Here is a 16,286-nt window from a genome sequence, read left to right on the forward strand (position 1 = left end):
CAGCACCGACCTCAATGGTGTGTGAGGATTACAGGAGCTAATACAGAGAGCACTTGGACCGGTACCGGCACTTCAAAGGCTCACGGACCTGTTCTGCCAGCACAGCCTTACACCGCCCATTGCGCAACCCCAGCCCTCCGCCCAGCCCTAAGAGGCTGTGGACCGCTGCACCCGACCCAGCTTCAACACGTACCCACGGGCTGCACACCTCCCCATGCATGGCTCCTGCCCTGGGAATACAGCAGTGAATACATCCAGCCACCAGCTCCTGTCTGGGGTGGGTGCCAGCAGACAGCTCAGGTATTGCAATAATTGGGGCATATAAGCCCCATGCAAGGGAAACCAAGAGGACAGGGAGAGGCCAGAGGTTCTCCAGGAGCAGCCCCACCGAGGGAGTGTCCAGCCAGCCGAGCCTTTCTCCAGCACCTGGCAGTCTGCATCCGGGTGCGCCCCTGACCACATTATCCACTCGGACACCGAGTAGTTTATTTTTTTTTCATCAGCAGGTAGCTGCTTTACAGTGCTGTGTTGGATTCTGTCGTACGTCAGCATCAGCCATACGCATACACACCGCCCTCCCTCGAGCCTGCCCCGGGGCCACGGGTGCCTTAGCCAGTCTCTCCGATGCCTCACTCTCTCCAGGGAGGCTCGCAGCTGGCCTACTGCATGACCTCGCCTGACACCCTCAGGCCAGCCCAGGGGTGCCCTCACTAAGACTGGCACGAGAGCCTCCTTAAGCAGACATGAAGACAGTCCACCTGGTGGGCACGGAAGGCGGCGGCACCCCCACGGCCCCTAGGGACTCACAAGACCAGATCACACGTGGTTCCAGAGCCACCGGGCTTCCTGGATCCTAACCCAGAACTCACCGATTCCAGCAATCTCTCTCAGAATTGAGAAGAATCTGATACAAATGTCACTGACAGTGATCTGTCTGCTGAGCACAAGGAAATAATTTAACGTACAGACCTTGGTTACTCCAAAGCCTCTTGCCTCCTACTTGTTTTAAGCTTTAGGTTTTCAAACACTGTTGCTCCAGGCGCGTCCAGCAGCTGCGCCAGAGGGCTCCGCGCTCCTCCGCGTGCACACCCTCCCTGCTCCCCGCCGCCCACCTGCAGCCCCAGGCTCTGCTGCACCCCCCGCCTGGTTCTCCCTCAGGGGATAATAAAGGTCAGCGGTCAGAGGACATAAAAGGTTGGAAGGCCAGCCTCACGGAAATCTGCCAAGGGGCTGGATTTCACCAGAGAATGGAGGTGGGAAGACCAGGGTCGGGGGGCCTCCCCAGCAGACCAGTTTGCGGACATGGAAGTGCGCTAGGTGGACAGAGAGGCCAGAGGTTGTGGGAAAGATGGCCCTCACCAACTACAAAGCGTTCTGGGTCATGCACTAATAGAAGCCACTAGAACAGTAAAACCAACAACAGCTCAAACTTAGAGGTCACTTTTGTGTGCAAGACACTACAGCGCTTTCCACACACCATCTTGTATAATCCTCCTCTAGCCCAACAAGGAGGCAGACACTATTATGGTGACCATTTCACATACAAGGGAGCTACGGATGATCAGGGCTTAAGTAACTTGCCCACAGTCCACTCCTAGTAAACACCAAGTCTGGATTTGAACCAGGGCAGTTTGACACCAGAACACCGAGTCTTAAAAGCACAAATACAAGCCAGAATCAGATGTATTAATTCTAGAAACAATATGGAACACTGGTGTTTTCCAGGTTTCTCAAACTTAGTGTCCAGGAACTCCTTCCAACATGCCAGTACTCCATCTCAGCAACACCCCCACCAGCCACCCCGTGGTTTCCAAGGCAAACCGTGCAGTTCCTCAGCATGCCTCACCTGAAGAAGTGCCAGAGGTCAGGACTCTGTCCACTCTGCACCTAGCTAGTCCTTTGCCCAAAGGAGATGTTCCTGTTTACAGAAGCGGCGAGTGGCTCAGAAGTGAGAGAGGGTGGTTAATGTCCCTGCCACTAAGAAAAGACCAGGAGTAGAGGGTGGCACTGGGAATGGTCAAGGCCAGATGCCAGGACCCCTTAACACTCTGACAGGAAGGTGAGGGAAGACCAGCTCTCGCGAGATCATCTATCTGGGTATTCCATGGGAGGGACGCCACGGAACTGGGCTAGGGAAGGGATAAACAAGGCAGACACCTTAATTTTAGAAACGCTGCACGTGGGTATCCAAGGAGAAAGGTCCAAAGGCAGCTGAAAATCTCAGGAGAACTAGGGTGGAGGGAGAGGTTTTAGAATCTGTGTTACAATCTGGGAAGTCAGGTGGGGGGTGGAAACCCTGAAGAGAGAATCAAAAGGCAGAAAGCAAGCTTGGAGAACTTGGATATCAGTTAGACAAAAGCTGGCATTTCAAGGAGAAGACAACAGTAAACAGAAGACCTAGAATGAGGACAGAAAGCTGGCCACAGGGAGCTGAGCACTGATAACCAAGCAACTGGAGGCCCAAGCTGTTACGGAGGGCCAAACTGGGCTGCCTGGAGGTAGTGACACTGAAGATGAGGCCCCAAGTGACGCAGCTATTCAACACACACACCGGTGGGCAGGGCCATCCAAGGGGAGGAGAGGGTCTGCCCAGGACGGGCCGTGTGCTGGGCGGGAGCCGCCCACACGCCTCCCGGGGCAGGCAGGGCTTCATACAGAGACGGCACCACCTGCACGAGGAGGCCCGCGAGCGCTTGGACGGCTCAGCACGCAGACCCGTGTGGAGGCGTGGAGTAATCCAGGCAGAAGTGAGCTGTGTGGCTTGGAGACAGTGGCAAGCGTGCAGAGAAGCGAGGCCACCCGACTGGATGGCAGCGGGGAGTTCAGCCTTCTCACAGGTTTAACGGTCTACTCAATCACGGCGTTATTGCCAGAAGTTGATTTTTTCCCAGGAGGCTACTATGGACACGAAAGACGACCCCCCAACGCTAGGTGGGGTGGCACACAATCACATGTGACGCCTCTGTGCGTTTGACTACATGCGAATGTCTACATGCATCACGGCTAGAAACTGCTGGGCAGTGTTGACTGCAGCTGGGTTCTGTGGCCTTATGGTCCCACAAGCCAAGAAAGGAGGGATCAGCAGAAAAGGGGCGGGGAAGGGGTGCGCCAGCAAACAAGGGAGCTGCAGGAGTCTAGGGAGCTGTCTGGGTGAGGAGCTCTGTCCAGCCCAGGCCCACGGCGGCCCACAGCACCCTCAGCCACCAGGGCAGGTGAGGCTGCTGCCATCTGGGCGCTCAGGTGGCTACTTGTGTGTGTCCGACCAGGAGATGAGAGGCAGCCACGTCGGGTCATGCACGCCCTCTGTGTGGCAGTTACAGAGCAGATCTCTGTCAACTCAAGAAGCTTTTCTGAGACAGGAGCAGAGTGAGTCTGACTCAATGCCAGCATGGTAAAAGCAGAGAAAAGCCTCAACCTAAAGAGTCTCATCAAGGCAAGGCCGATTTATCAGCAACTGATCAGGCACCGAGGCCCTGGCTAGTACCGACAGTCTAGGTCACGTGTTTTTAAAATTTCTTTTTGGTCACACCTTACAGCTTGTGAGATCTTAGTTCCCCGTCAGGGACCAAAGCCGGGCACTCGGCAGTGAGAGCGCGGAGTCCTAACCATGGGAGGGCAGGTGAGTCCCCGCCAAAGCTTCTTAAATGAACACTGCTGGCACCGTCGCATCAATGACCAGGCCTCAGAACTTAAGAAATATTAAGAGCCTCCTGCTTATACAAAGGAGGGTGCACTGTATGGACAGCAATCGTGAGACTGGCCAAATGAGCCCCAGAGCTCTGCACACACACTTGACCTCCATGCCTCAGTTTTACCATCTTCCATGGGAGAAAAATAACCCCTACCCTGCAGCTGTGACACTGAATCAAAGTGCCCAGTAGGTTCCAGCACCCTGGACGGAACCCTACCAGCTGAGTAATTCAACAATTCTGTACATGGGCTTACTCTGAATCAGGCACTGCTTCAGGGATTGGAAATACAATGGTGAACAAAACGGACACTCACGGAGCATACACTCTTAAGTGGAAAGACAATCAATAAATTAAGTAATAAATAGGTATTACATCAGAAAAGCTAGTAATCACAGCTCTTCTTACAAGTGTGAGTGCTATGAGATGAGAGCAGACTAAACTTTCAACCCCAGAAGGAACTGGAACAAACGTTTCCGCTCTCAGCAAGCTCAATTCACTTCCAGAAGAGACTTGGCAGGACGTGGCTGATCACCCCTGCCCAGGCGGACAGGAAGCTGGAGAGCCAGCACGCAGTGTGGGGCGGCCCCCTCCCAGTTACTGATCCCTAAAGGAGGCCCAGAAGCCCACCCACTGATCTCCCCCAGGAGCCACAGGGACTAGACCTGGCAGAGACAGAGAGCATCTGACGGTGCCTATGCTAAGTCACTTCAGTCGTGTCCGACTCTGTGTTGACCCCATAGATGGCAGCCCACCAGGCTCCCCGACCCTGGGATTCTCCAAGCAAGAACACTGGAGTGGGTTGCCATTTCCTTCTCCCACGCATGAAAGTGAGAAGTGAAAGTGAAGTCGCTCAGTCGTGTCCGACTCTTAGCAACCCTGTGGACTGCAGCCCACCAGGCTCCTCCGTCCATGGGATTTTCCAGGCAAGAGCACTGGTGTGGGGTGCCGTTGACAGTGCCTGGAGACAGACAATTGGGCCTGCTGCGCACTCACCGTGCGACCCTGACCAAGCCAGTCAGCCTCAGAGGCCTGAGGGGGTGCCAGGGGACTGCATTCCTGCTCAGGGATTCGTCACTCAAGGAAATTCTCCCCTTTTCTCCAAAGGACCCAATGAGGATTGTTTTTTGCTTCTACTAGAGAAAAAGAACAACTCTTTGGGTATAGAGATATTCTACTTTTGTTTACAATTCAGCCTTGAGGTTCAAGTGCCCAGAATTAAGTATGAACTTCAGTTTTCTGAAAATGAGTTAAAAAAAGAAAAATAAAGTAAAAAGAGTATTATTCAGCCTTAAGAAAAAGAACCCTGAAGATACTATGCTCAGTGAAGTAAGACACAACATGAGGTCCCAAGACGTCAGATCCAAAGACAGAAAGCAGAATGGAAATTGCAGAGGCTGGGGGTGGTGGGGGACAAGGAGTTTTACTTTAATGAATAGAGTTCCTGCCTGGGAGGATGCAAAAGGTTCTGGAGACAGATGGTGAGGGCGGCACAACAAGCTGGATTTACTTAATGCCACTGAACACCTGAAAGTGGTTCAGATGGTCTATTTTACATTATGTATATTTTACCACAACACAAGAATTAAAAAATAAACTTATTTTCTCTCCTGGATACTTTTAATAGGATTTAATCAAGTATTCAGAAATGCTCTGCAGTGGGTACAGCTGAGAAACATCTGTAAGGAATGCACCTCTGGGGGGACCCTCAGTCTCCTCCAAGCTCTGGGACCTCCAAGACATACCTATGACTCTAATATCACCAGAGTGCTGGCTCACCCTCTTCTAGATGAAGCTCTTCTCAGGAATTTCTCCACAGCTTCACATGCAGGGTTGAGACAAATTCCCCCAAACATTAGGCTGACCCTTTGTCAGTGAAAGCCCTGGAGCCTGGCAGGGAGGGGCACCTCAATTCTCCACAGCCATTATCTCCCGAGGTTGCACCGGTAATAGGTTTGGATGGTTTTCACAAGTGGGAGGGATATCAACAGACACCAAGTTCAACCAATTCATCTTGGAAGGAGGAAGTTCCCTGCTTGGTCCTGGGACCAAGGCGGCTTCTCTGGGACACACAGAAGCTCAGCTCGGTGGCTGCTCCACCCGACCCTCCTAACTCTCATTTTTTTTCAGTCACCATGGCCTGGGCTGGGGGAGGTGCGGGGACGGTGCAGCGGGGGGAGGGCTGGTGATACCAATACAAACTAGGGTATTTCAGGGGGTCAGGAGCAAGAGAAATATAATGAAGGAAACCTCAGGATCCATTTCCTCCAGAGGCTGAAAACATACCAGAGGCCAAAAAGACAGACTCTAAAACTCCCAGGAAGCAGGCATGCTAGGCCTGTGCCGACAGCACCAAAGCACAAAGCTAGGACTCTCTGCTGCTTCTGCTGAACCAGGAACCTGGGAGGGGCTGGGGGTGGGGTACGTGTGTGGACTAAACCAGGATGGCCAAGGTGCAGACTGTGGTGGTGGCAGGGGGGAGTCAGCAGCTTATAAATGTGGCTCTTTGACCTTTACCCACAACAGACAGCTACCCAGTAGCGCCCCCCAGAGAGAATGCCTTCATTTGCATGAGAGGGGAAAGAAACAAGAAAGAAAGTCTCTCAGTTGTGTCTGACTCTTTGCAACCCCATGGACTGTAGCCTGCCAGGCTCCTCTGTCCATGGGATTTTCCAGGCAAGAATACTGGAGTGGGTAGCCATTTTCTTCTCAAGGGGATCTTCCTGACCCAGGGATCAAACCCAGGTCTCCCACATCGCAGGCAGACGCTTTACCGTCTGAGTCACCAGGAAAGCCATAAGAGGGGAGCTGGTCTCAAATAGCTCTGCCTCAGGGGCCCTCAGCCAATGGCCTTCTATTCAAGCAGATACACAAGTGGGCTGGCTAATGGGTGCATACATGCCATCACCAAGTGGCAAGCCAAACCCAACTCTCTAAAGACATTCGTCTTGGTGGTGGAATCCAGATCCTCTCCAACTCTCTTCCTCAGAAGTAGTCAATGGTCCTTGGCTCCCAGGACAGCAAGCACCTATTACAAGGGAAATATTGGGACCGTTCTAAGGACAAAACAGCAAAGCAGGAGGAAGAACGTTCAGTGGGCCAGAGGAAGTCAAAACTTTAAATGGGAGCTCAAAAACATCTGCCAGACTCCAAGGGACCCAAGGACATCACAAATGTTCCCAGAAGACTGCACCCATTGCCTTCATGTGTAAAGCCAACCATTAAGTGGTCTGGCCTCACTTGCAGTGACAGACACAGGTCTTCCTAAAAATCGCCATACAATACAAAAAGTGCATAGAGTTTTTGGGTACAAGTGGAATTAGGGGTACAACACTCCAAAACTTGGACAACTGCACACACATACACAGTAAGAACCTACCCACAGCGGCAGTGTAGACACGCAGTGAACTGACACAGCTGATAGGTGTCTGAGGTGGAGATGGTCTTTGTGGCTTGGTTCAGCTGAGTTCAATTTTCCGTGTTTACCTACTGTTATCTGTAGATGAAATTATGCACACTCAACTCAACAGCCGCATTATAGTCAACCTGTTTCGTAAAATATCAATCCTGCTGGAATTAATCCTTGCTTCCAAACAACTGTTGAGAGCAGAATTGATAAAATCAACTATAGTTGGACGCATGTATTTAAAACAAACCAACAGAGAACTGACCGTGCCTCCCTTCAGGTGCCATGGACGCCAGCCGCAGCACGGTGATTCGATACATGCTGTTACCCCGCCTCAGGGGTCTCCTACCCCATCCCACTGTGGAGAACTGCTCATTCTTCTAGGTCCACCTCAAAGGAATGCTACTGCCTTTCTGTCACTCCTCGTCCTCCGTTTTTTCTGTTGCTCCATCTGCTAAACGTAACTCTATGTCAAAACCCATCAGGGTATGCCCTCTTCTTTGAACAGCACTTGGCACAAACATGGTAGCTAAACAATTATTTTCCATTAAAATTAAATTACCAACCTCATGAGATACTTGAAAAAGATGGCAGATTCTTCAGGGTGGCACAGTGTCCTGAGGTGGGAAAAAGATGGGGAAAGTGGAGCCTCATTACACTGCAAATAAAAATACAATCACCACCAGGAAACAGAGGGACATTTAAAACCGGAAAATCATCACGGGAGAACAGGACAGAACATCTCTATCTGAAGCATTTTCAACTTGAAAAAAAGGGGCCACAACCTCAAGTTTTTAAATATTAGTTAAGAATTTAAAAATATCAAGAAGGTGTTCAGAAAAGAAGCAAACTTTATATTGGTCTGCTATAGCAAGCAGCAGAATTCGGCAACGGTTTGGTTAAAATGAGAAGTGAGGTGCAGCAGACAGGAAAATGCCCAGGTACTGAGACCACTTTCTTGGGGGAGGGGGTCGCTCAGGAACAGAAACTAGACTCAAGAGTACAATGCAATTACTGAAAATTAAGTTTCTCGAGAATATTTATAATTAGACCCTTTCTGGGTGAACCGTCCTTGAAAAAGAAATATAACAATAAACACTAACAAAGTCCAGCAAAAGGAACACAGACATTGGGATCTGAGCTTCTGGTGCTAGGTCTGCTTACTAATTGCATGACCTTGGGTAGTAACTCTGTCCCTCCTGTGCTTCAGGATACCTAAGATGGAGCTAAGCAAAACTACTGGGAAGGATGGATTTTTAAGTGGTAGAGACGCCTAAATTTAGTAGACATGATTGTTGCATCACAAACCTAGAGTAACCCTTAGAGACATCTGAGTCACACTCCTACAACTAGAAATTATGACTCCAAGGACTTCACTGAGGTCCAGTGGCTAAGTTTCTGAGCTCCCAATGCAGGGGACCCGGATTCTATCCTTGATCAGGGAATTAGATCCCACATGCCCCGACTAAAAGAGTTCACATGCAGCAAGGAAGACTGAAGATCCCTCGGGCCACAACTAAGATCTGGTGTAGTCAACAAATACCAAAAAGAAAAAAATTATAATTCCCAAACAAAATGGCATTAACAGGTAATAAGGCCATTCAGGAGATATTCATTTTAAATTTGTGTATGTCAAGAAGATCTACACAGCAAGCCAGTCTCCTCAGCGATCTGGAGGCACGTTCTGCCATTAAGGCGCCCACTGGGCGTGTCTGGAGACCATGTGGTTTCTGGAGCACAGGAAAGCCTGATGGTCACAACTTCTCTTCTGCACAAAGAGGTTACTGATAATACTCATTCTGAAACGTTTCCAAGCCTTTCCTTCTCTTCTAAATGAGGTATTCAATTCAAGACTTACTTATGCCTGGGGGAGAAAAACAAAACAAAACCCTTCCAAAGAAAACTATCCGGTACCCTATCTTAGCCCCACATTTACTCACACTTGACCTATAACCCTGGGGTGAGGCGGAATCTGTGCTCTGGGCCGTCCTCCTTAGAGAGGAAATCTCAAAATGCCTTGCTCTAAAAATTCCCAAAATTCTTCTAAGAAACAAGCTATTTAGGAAAGATAAGTCAGAAGAGCACATATGATTCATATCTCACTCAATAACAGAGTCAATCTTGTAATATTCTACATGAGCCACCTTATCCCTCAAAAATCCCTAATTCGGGGATAGTGAAAAATGTATATAATCATTCCAAAATAAGACATGGGTAACATATACACGCCCTTGGCTGGTGGCTCAGACGGTAAAGCGTCTGCCTGCAGTGCAGGAGACCCGGGTTTGATCCCTGGGTTGGGAAGATCCCCTGGAGAAGGAAATGGCAACCCACTCCAGTACTCTTGCCTGGAAAATTCCATGGACTGAGAAGTCTGGTAGGCTACAGTTCATGGGGCCGCAGTCGGACACGACTGAGCGACTTAACTAACATATACACAGGAACACACAACACATACAAACAAACCAACTTGTGCACGTATTTTCATCGAGTAGCACCCGAAGTCTTTCCCAGAAACTGGCAAGGGTATAAACTCCCAGACACAAACTCTGCTGAAAGCTTTTAAGTAAAAAGTCACTAAAGAACTTCCATGACTGGCAATCACCAAGTTCAGTGACTAGTCCCTGTGTGTGCGCACGCTCAGCCGTGTCTGACTCTTTGCAACCCCACAGACTATATAGCCCGCCAGGTTCCTCCATCCATGGAATGTTCCAGGCAAGAATAGTGAAGTGGGATTCCATTTCCTTCTCCAGGGCATCTTCCCGACCTAAGAATTGAACCCTTGTGTGTTGTGTCTCTAGCACTGGCAGATGGATTCTCGATCACTTGCACCGCCTGGGAAGTTCCTAGTCACTCACTGCCCTGGCCCAAGCTACCCCTCTCTCTTCCTAACTGGTCCTGACCATCCTTCTCATACATAGAACAGTGATTTTTCTAAAATGCAAATCTAACCCTGTTAAGTTCCCTCCTTACAACTCAATTTAGTGATTTCCCACTTGGCCTTCAGATAAATACTGAATTCCTCACTGTGGAGGCACACCACAGACCTTCTGTATTCTAGTTCCTGATACCTCTCCAGCCCCATCTTATGTTTCAACCTTGGGGAATACCCCTCATTCTCTCCACTCTGGCTCCTCAGCTCCACCAGGGCCTGTACCACGTCTGTTTTTGTCCAAGCAAAAGCTTGGCACACAGAAGACCTCAAAATATGATGACTTAAAATATTAATGTATAAATTCTTAAAGGGGAGAGGGAAGCCCGTTCTTTTTCTTTACAAAGCATAAACATGCATATAGCTCATAAAAAGAGCATACACTAGCAAGGCAGCATTAACATTGGGAAGAGAACAATTGTTGGGTGACAGCAATTAGGAAAACAATGTGTAAAAAAGGCTGGCGATGGAGGGGACTCATGACTGTAAAAGGTTTACAAACACTGCACTAAGGCAAGATTTGAGTCCAAGGTGGAAGCTCAAGTTCAGGCCATACAGATGGCAGCATTATTTGAATGTTCTCAAACTCACAGGGGAAACCACCAGGAAAACAAAGCCAAGCGATTCCCTTCAACTCTTCTTTCATAACCAGCGGGCCCCCAGGCTTCTGGTCACTGAGTTCAAAGGTCTAGTTCTGCAGTCAGGGAACCCAGGCTGTGACCTTGGGCAGACCGCTTCAGCCTTCCCGGCCACTAAGGCAGCCTAAACTGGAGCACAGAGTGCAGGACCACAGAGCTGGAGACCCCAGGTCTGGTTCCAAGAAAAGTGGCGCAGAAGGAGGAAGGTAGGGCCGTGACAGTCGACGGGCAGGGGCTGGAGTTACACAAAAGCCAACACCCCCCGAAAACGCCTACCAAGGCTCTGAACTCTCCCCTTTCCCCTCGACGGGTCAAGACGTGGAAAACGGCCTGCGCCGAGTCCTGGGCTTCAGGTACCCGTCTCCAGATGCCCGCTGCGGGCTGGGCCGCAGGCTTCGGCGGCTACGCGTCCGGCCAGCGCGCGGAGCCTGAGACCCGCTGAGCTCTGCCCACCCCCCCGCCTCGAGCGTGCCAGCCCCGGCCCAGCCTGGAGGTGGCTCCGCCCGGCCGACTCGCCAGCCCGCGGCGGCCCGAGCACACAAAGGCGGCGGCTTCGGCGGGGACGAAACCCTCGCCCGGCCCCCCCCGCACGCCCGCGCCGGCCCGCGAGCGGCGCACCTCCCGGCCTTCCCGGTGACCTTGGACGCGCCCCTCCCCGCCCCGCCGCCTCAGTTTCCCCGGCGACGCTAAAACGGAGGCGCCCAGGCTGCGGCACGCCCGGGGCGGCCGACACCCGCGGCGAGGCCTCCCCACTTCCGCGCCCGCGCCAGGCTCGTGCGGGCCCCGCTCGGGGCCCGGGGAGAGGCTCTCGGCCGTGGGTCGGGGCCCCAGAGGGGTCGGCCGCGCCCCGGCGGTTCCTCGGGACGCGGCGCCAAGGCCTCCTCAGGCCGCGCGAGGCCACAAGAACCCCCCGAACCCGCCCGGCGCTGCCTTGCCGCCCGCGCCTCCCGCGAAGTCGAGCCCTGCCTGGCGCCGGGGAGACTCAGCGGGCACGGCGGTTGACGCACTCGAGCGAGGGAAGCACCTCCGCGAGCAGCTTCAGAGAAGACCTCCACCAGACGACGCCGCCGCCGCCGCCGCCTCAGCACCGACCCACTTCCTGTCCGCGGGCCTCGACCCCGCCCCACCTCCCTACTGGCCGCCGCCATCCCTAACTCCCGCGGTCCGCCCGTGGAGAGGGCTCTATTTTCATCCCTATTGGATAAGAAAACCATCTATCACCACTTTGAAACGCGCCTGCTTCCGGCCCCGCCCACGCCCGCGAACTCAAAAAAGCTCCTGCCTTCCCGCGAGAGGAGCGGCCGGCGCCTCTCGGCGCGCAAGGCCTCTCGGGAGTCGTGGTCGCGGCTGGGACACGCCCCTCTCTCCGCCTAAGTTCCCTGGAATCGCTGCCGCCTCCACTCTGGCCTCCTGACCGCGCCAGGCCCTGGACCCGAGCGCGGCTGATCCCCGCGATCCAGGGCCTTTACCCGGCTGCTGGCGGAGATGGAAGGGAGGGGGTGAAGCACGGACCGGCCCATCTGCGGGAAGCCGGAGGAGGCACTCAACCGGGCCGTCTGGGAGGGCTCCCTGGAGGGAGCTAGCTGAGCATCCAAAAGACTAGAATGGAGGAGAGCAGTTCCAGGAAAAGGGGGCCTGGGTGGGCAAAGGTGGGCGCGCATGACCAGAGAGCTGAAGGCTGCCCAGTAGACCAGGGTGCAGGGGTTGGGAGCGACGGGGATCGCCGGAGGCCAGAGGCAGACCTCCGAGAGGGCCCGGATGTCAGGCTGGGAGTCTTGATTATTCTGAAGACCTCAGGTGTCAGGAAAGGGCTGAAGACGGAGAATTCCCGCCGGCTTGGGCCCAGCCAGGTCCTAGAAAAGCGGGCCTGGAGGTCTCCCGGGCAACTCCACGGAGTCAGAGTGTGGACCCTGGATCGCTCTTGCCTGAGTTTGAATCCCAGGTCCAGGGTTCAGGCAGGTCCAGGGTTCCCTGGCCTGTTGTATGGAGAAGACATTGGTGTCCATCTCAGGGGGTCCTAAGACCCAACTCTGAGCACAGGTGTGTGCCAGTCCTGGTGGGGCTGCATGTCAGAATGGGGATTAGAGAGCCTGGTGGTGGCTTCCTCGAGTTTAGCTGCCAGAACTGGGCCTGGGCATGGATTTGGCAACCAGAAAAGAGCCCAACTTGTCTCTCTTTTTCTGAGACTACCAGATCACCCCAATAGGACCATCCCACCCGGGACAGGCCCACACTGTGGCCAGATGGAGAACTAGAGGGACCTCCAAGGCCACCTGAGGTCCAGGCTGTCACCTGGCACACCGCCACTCCTGCTGGGCCCTGTCGGCCAAAGCAAGTCAGCTCAGATTCAAGGACAGGGGAAGATTAGACTCTGCTTCCTGATGGGAGGTTACAAGGGAAGGAACGTGGATGCTAGGAGACACTGTTGCCACCCGTACCACACAAGACAGGCCCTCAGGCCATAAACTCAGGGGATGGCTCAAGAGCTGCCCTCCAGGTTCCAAGGGGTCTATATGAACAGAAGGCCCAGGTTCTCTCAAGGCACTCTGAGCAGCCACCCAGTCCAGGAGGGCAGGTGGGGACCCTGTGGACTACCAACCAGCATCGTTCCCAACAGCACCCTGAGTTTGCTGGGCCACCACCTTTCCCCCTGCTCCAGAGGCCAGTCGGACAAATGAAGGAAATTCTCTGCCTTTGTCACAGGGCCTGCTTTAGGCCCCCATGCAGACCTTCCCCCATTGCAGGGACTTGTTCAGCAGACCATGTTCAATCCAGTGAGGCTAGAGCTCAAGGCTTGGAAGACAGAGGTTTCCCTCCTAAGAGAGTTGCCAGGGAGAGATGGCCCTTCCTCCAGATGCTGTGAGATTCGAACTGCTATCAGCTTGGAGACAGAGCTCTTGGATCAGGCATGTCCTGAAGTCCACCCTACCTTTGAATTACCAGTTATGCTGCTGCTGCTGCTGCTAAGTTGCTTCAGTCATGTCTGACTCTGTGCGACCCCATAGATGGCAGCCCACCAGGCTCCCCCGTCCCTGGGATTCTCCAGGCAAGAACACTGGAGTGGGTTGCCATTTCCTTCTCCAATGTGTGAAAAGTGAAAGTGAAGTTGCTCAATCCTGTCTGACTCTTAGCAACCCCATGGACTGCAGCCCACCAGGCTGCTCCGCCCATGGGATTTTCCAGGCAAGAGTATTGGAGTGGGGTGCCATTGCCTTCTCCATTACCAGTTATAGAAGGTGACAATTCCCCTTTTGGAGCCATCTGAGCTCCTGAGGGACTCTCTTGGGACAGGTCATCATCAGTGTATTCCCTCAATATCAAGTGAAATGGGTGTGAATGACAATAAAGGGTGTAAGAAATGCCATTTTTTTTTTTAATGAAATTTAATCTGCTCCCAGCTCTAATTTGACAGGGAGGTGGGAAATTCCTCTTTTTACCAGCCTCGGTCGCGGCGAAGTCCTGGGGTTCTGACACAGTTGAGGATATTGGGGGAGAGCTCTGGTCTTCAGTCTGTCCCTGTCACTTTCAGATGCCCACCCTCCTGATCTGGATGTGCCCTGGGGTCCTGCCCCCCCCCCCCCCGAGGTGCCCTCTTCTCTGCAGGCCCAAGGAGGATGTGGGTATGGGATTCCTCTCCTAGACATCCATCCCCTGGCAGTGCACAGCCCCTCCCCTCCCCACAGGCTTGCCCATCCTCTCCCGGGAGCCGCAGCACACTGCGTGGTCTTCACTCAGCCAGCCGGTCCTCAGCCACGCACCTGCAGCCCAGGCCGGGGTCTGCGGACCAGGGGAAATCAATCAATTCCTGTCCAGGCCCTGGGCCAGGGCGCCTGCCCAGCAGCTCCAATCTCATTCCTTCGGTGAGCCTGGGGGAAGGCTGGGCCTTACTCTAAAGGCCTCCAGGCCTAGCTTTGGGTCCCAGGGCTTGGGGCAGTTCACTTCACCTTTCTGAGCACCTGTGGTCTCACCAGCAGAAAGGGCATGGGGGACAGTTCCCAATTCCCTGGCCAATTCCCCCCATCCTCTGAGGTTTAGGAGATCAGGCGCCAGAAGGGCCAGTTGGTAGTGACTCAGTATCCTGGCCACTTCTAATTGCATCCGCACAACCACATACTCAGTCTTGGGGGTTCCTGGATTAGGCCACCTAATCCGGGCAGAGAACGGAGATTCCATGGTTCCACGCGCACTGCGGGCTCCGGGAAGTCGGGCCCGGGTGGGGGGAATGCCTACCGCTCGGCCGTAGGGAAGGGCAAGGATCTGGACCAGGGTGGCCATGTTTAGCACATTAGATACAAGACACCCCAATAAAGCTGAATTCCAGCGGATACTTTCTTAGCATGTTTGTCCCACGCAATAACTGCGCGTCCCGCCTTTTATTTGGCAACCCTGCTCTGGGCGGGCGGAGACGGGCGGAGCGGGGCAGGGGGCATGGCCCCGCGGTCTTCATTCGGGCTAGGGTCTCAGGGTCCTGGGTAGGGGCGAGGGGAGGCCGCGCGGCTCAGGCGGCCCCCAGGCGGCGCGCGGGCCCGCATCCTGGCTGCTGCGCCCTCAGCCAGCGCTCGCGGCTCCGCTCCAGCTCCAGCCTGCGCTGCGCCTCCAGCTGCGCCTGCGGGAGGGCGGGCGGTGGAGGTCGGCGCGAGGCGCTCCCCCGCAGCCGGACGCGGCTTCCCTGCGCGCCCCCCGACCCGCACCTCGCGTCCCCGCCCACCGCGCGGCGCGCCCTCGCGGCCGCTCCCTGGCTCACCCGCTGCTTGGGGCGCACGGCCCGCGGCGCCGGCACGTGCCCCGGGGCCGCCCGCGCGCGCCGCTCGGCCGCCTTCTCCTGGATCCGGCGCTGCAGCTCGAGCACACGCTCGTCTTGGGAGGGCGCTCCGGCAGCCGCCCACCGCGCCTTCTTCTCCTCCCACCTGGGCGGGCGGAGGGGCCGGCTTAGGAGGGCCTCGCCGCGGTGGACCAGAGAGGTTTAGGTGCCAGGGGAGAGTGCCCTCACACCCTCGGGGAACCGCTCCGGGAGGGTTCTCCGCGGGGCCTCTTGCCTTTTTGCTCCTTGTATTTCACAGTCGTAAGAGTATTCCACAGGTTTGCCTATGCACATTTTCGGGGATGAGAAAAGCCACCGCCCTTTATTCTTACCCTGCCTTCCCCGCTCTTGCCTAGCGATTACTGATGCTAATATCCCGCTGTCTGTGCAGATCCTTCCGTACCAGGCCCCATGGGGCCCGAAAAGTCACCACCACCACCACCACTACTACTACTACTAAGTCGCTTCAGTCGTGTCCGATTCTATGCGACCCCAGAGACAGCAGCCCACCAGGCTCCCCCGTTCCTGGGATTCTCTAGGCAAGAACACTGGAGTAGGTTACCATTTCCTTCTCCAATGCATGAAAGTGAAAAGTGAAAGTGAAGTCACTCAGTCCTGTCCGACTCTTAGCGACCCCATGAACTGCAGCCCACCAGGCTCCTCTGTCCATGGGATTTTCCAGGCAAGAGCACTGGAGTGGGGCGCCATTGCCTTCTCCGAAAGTCAGCACAGTGTTCCCAAAACAAAAAGGGTGTGTGTGTGTCCATCGATTTCCATTGAAAGAGATGTTTGACAACCAGATGCTACGTGTGACCCCACC

At 54.2% G+C, this 16,286-nt stretch overlaps 2 protein-coding genes across 8 annotated transcripts in view; both read right to left on the reverse strand.

Annotated features, from left to right (window-relative positions):
• Positions 1-11,782, reverse strand: part of RNF4 (ring finger protein 4) — a 34,160-nt gene extending 22,378 nt beyond the window's left edge. The window contains exons 1-4 of one of the 7 annotated variants that reach the window (XM_027545374.1): positions 11,632-11,767; positions 7,662-7,712; positions 7,361-7,549; positions 7,069-7,185 (exon numbers count right to left, since the gene is read on the reverse strand). The gene's annotated coding sequence lies outside the window, so the exon portion shown is untranslated. Of the gene's footprint in view, positions 1-7,068; positions 7,186-7,360; positions 7,550-7,661; positions 7,713-11,631 lie in introns of all 7 variants that reach the window. The other 6 variants (XM_027545376.1, XM_027545375.1, XM_027545377.1 and 3 more) reach the window with 6 other exon arrangements.
• Positions 11,783-15,003: 3,221 nt separating this feature from the next.
• The window catches only part of CFAP99 (cilia and flagella associated protein 99), a 38,496-nt gene continuing 37,213 nt past the window's right edge, over positions 15,004-16,286 (reverse strand). The window contains exons 15-16 of the mRNA XM_027545382.1: positions 15,410-15,572; positions 15,004-15,271 (exon numbers count right to left, since the gene is read on the reverse strand). Of these exons, the coding sequence (XP_027401183.1) occupies positions 15,164-15,271; positions 15,410-15,572 (271 nt within the window). The 3' untranslated portion in view covers positions 15,004-15,163. The remainder of the gene's footprint in view (positions 15,272-15,409; positions 15,573-16,286) is intronic.

The sequence above is a fragment of the Bos indicus x Bos taurus genome, chromosome 6 (genome assembly GCF_003369695.1).
Source record: "Bos indicus x Bos taurus breed Angus x Brahman F1 hybrid chromosome 6, Bos_hybrid_MaternalHap_v2.0, whole genome shotgun sequence".
Classification (NCBI taxonomy): Eukaryota; Metazoa; Chordata; class Mammalia; order Artiodactyla; family Bovidae; genus Bos; species Bos indicus x Bos taurus.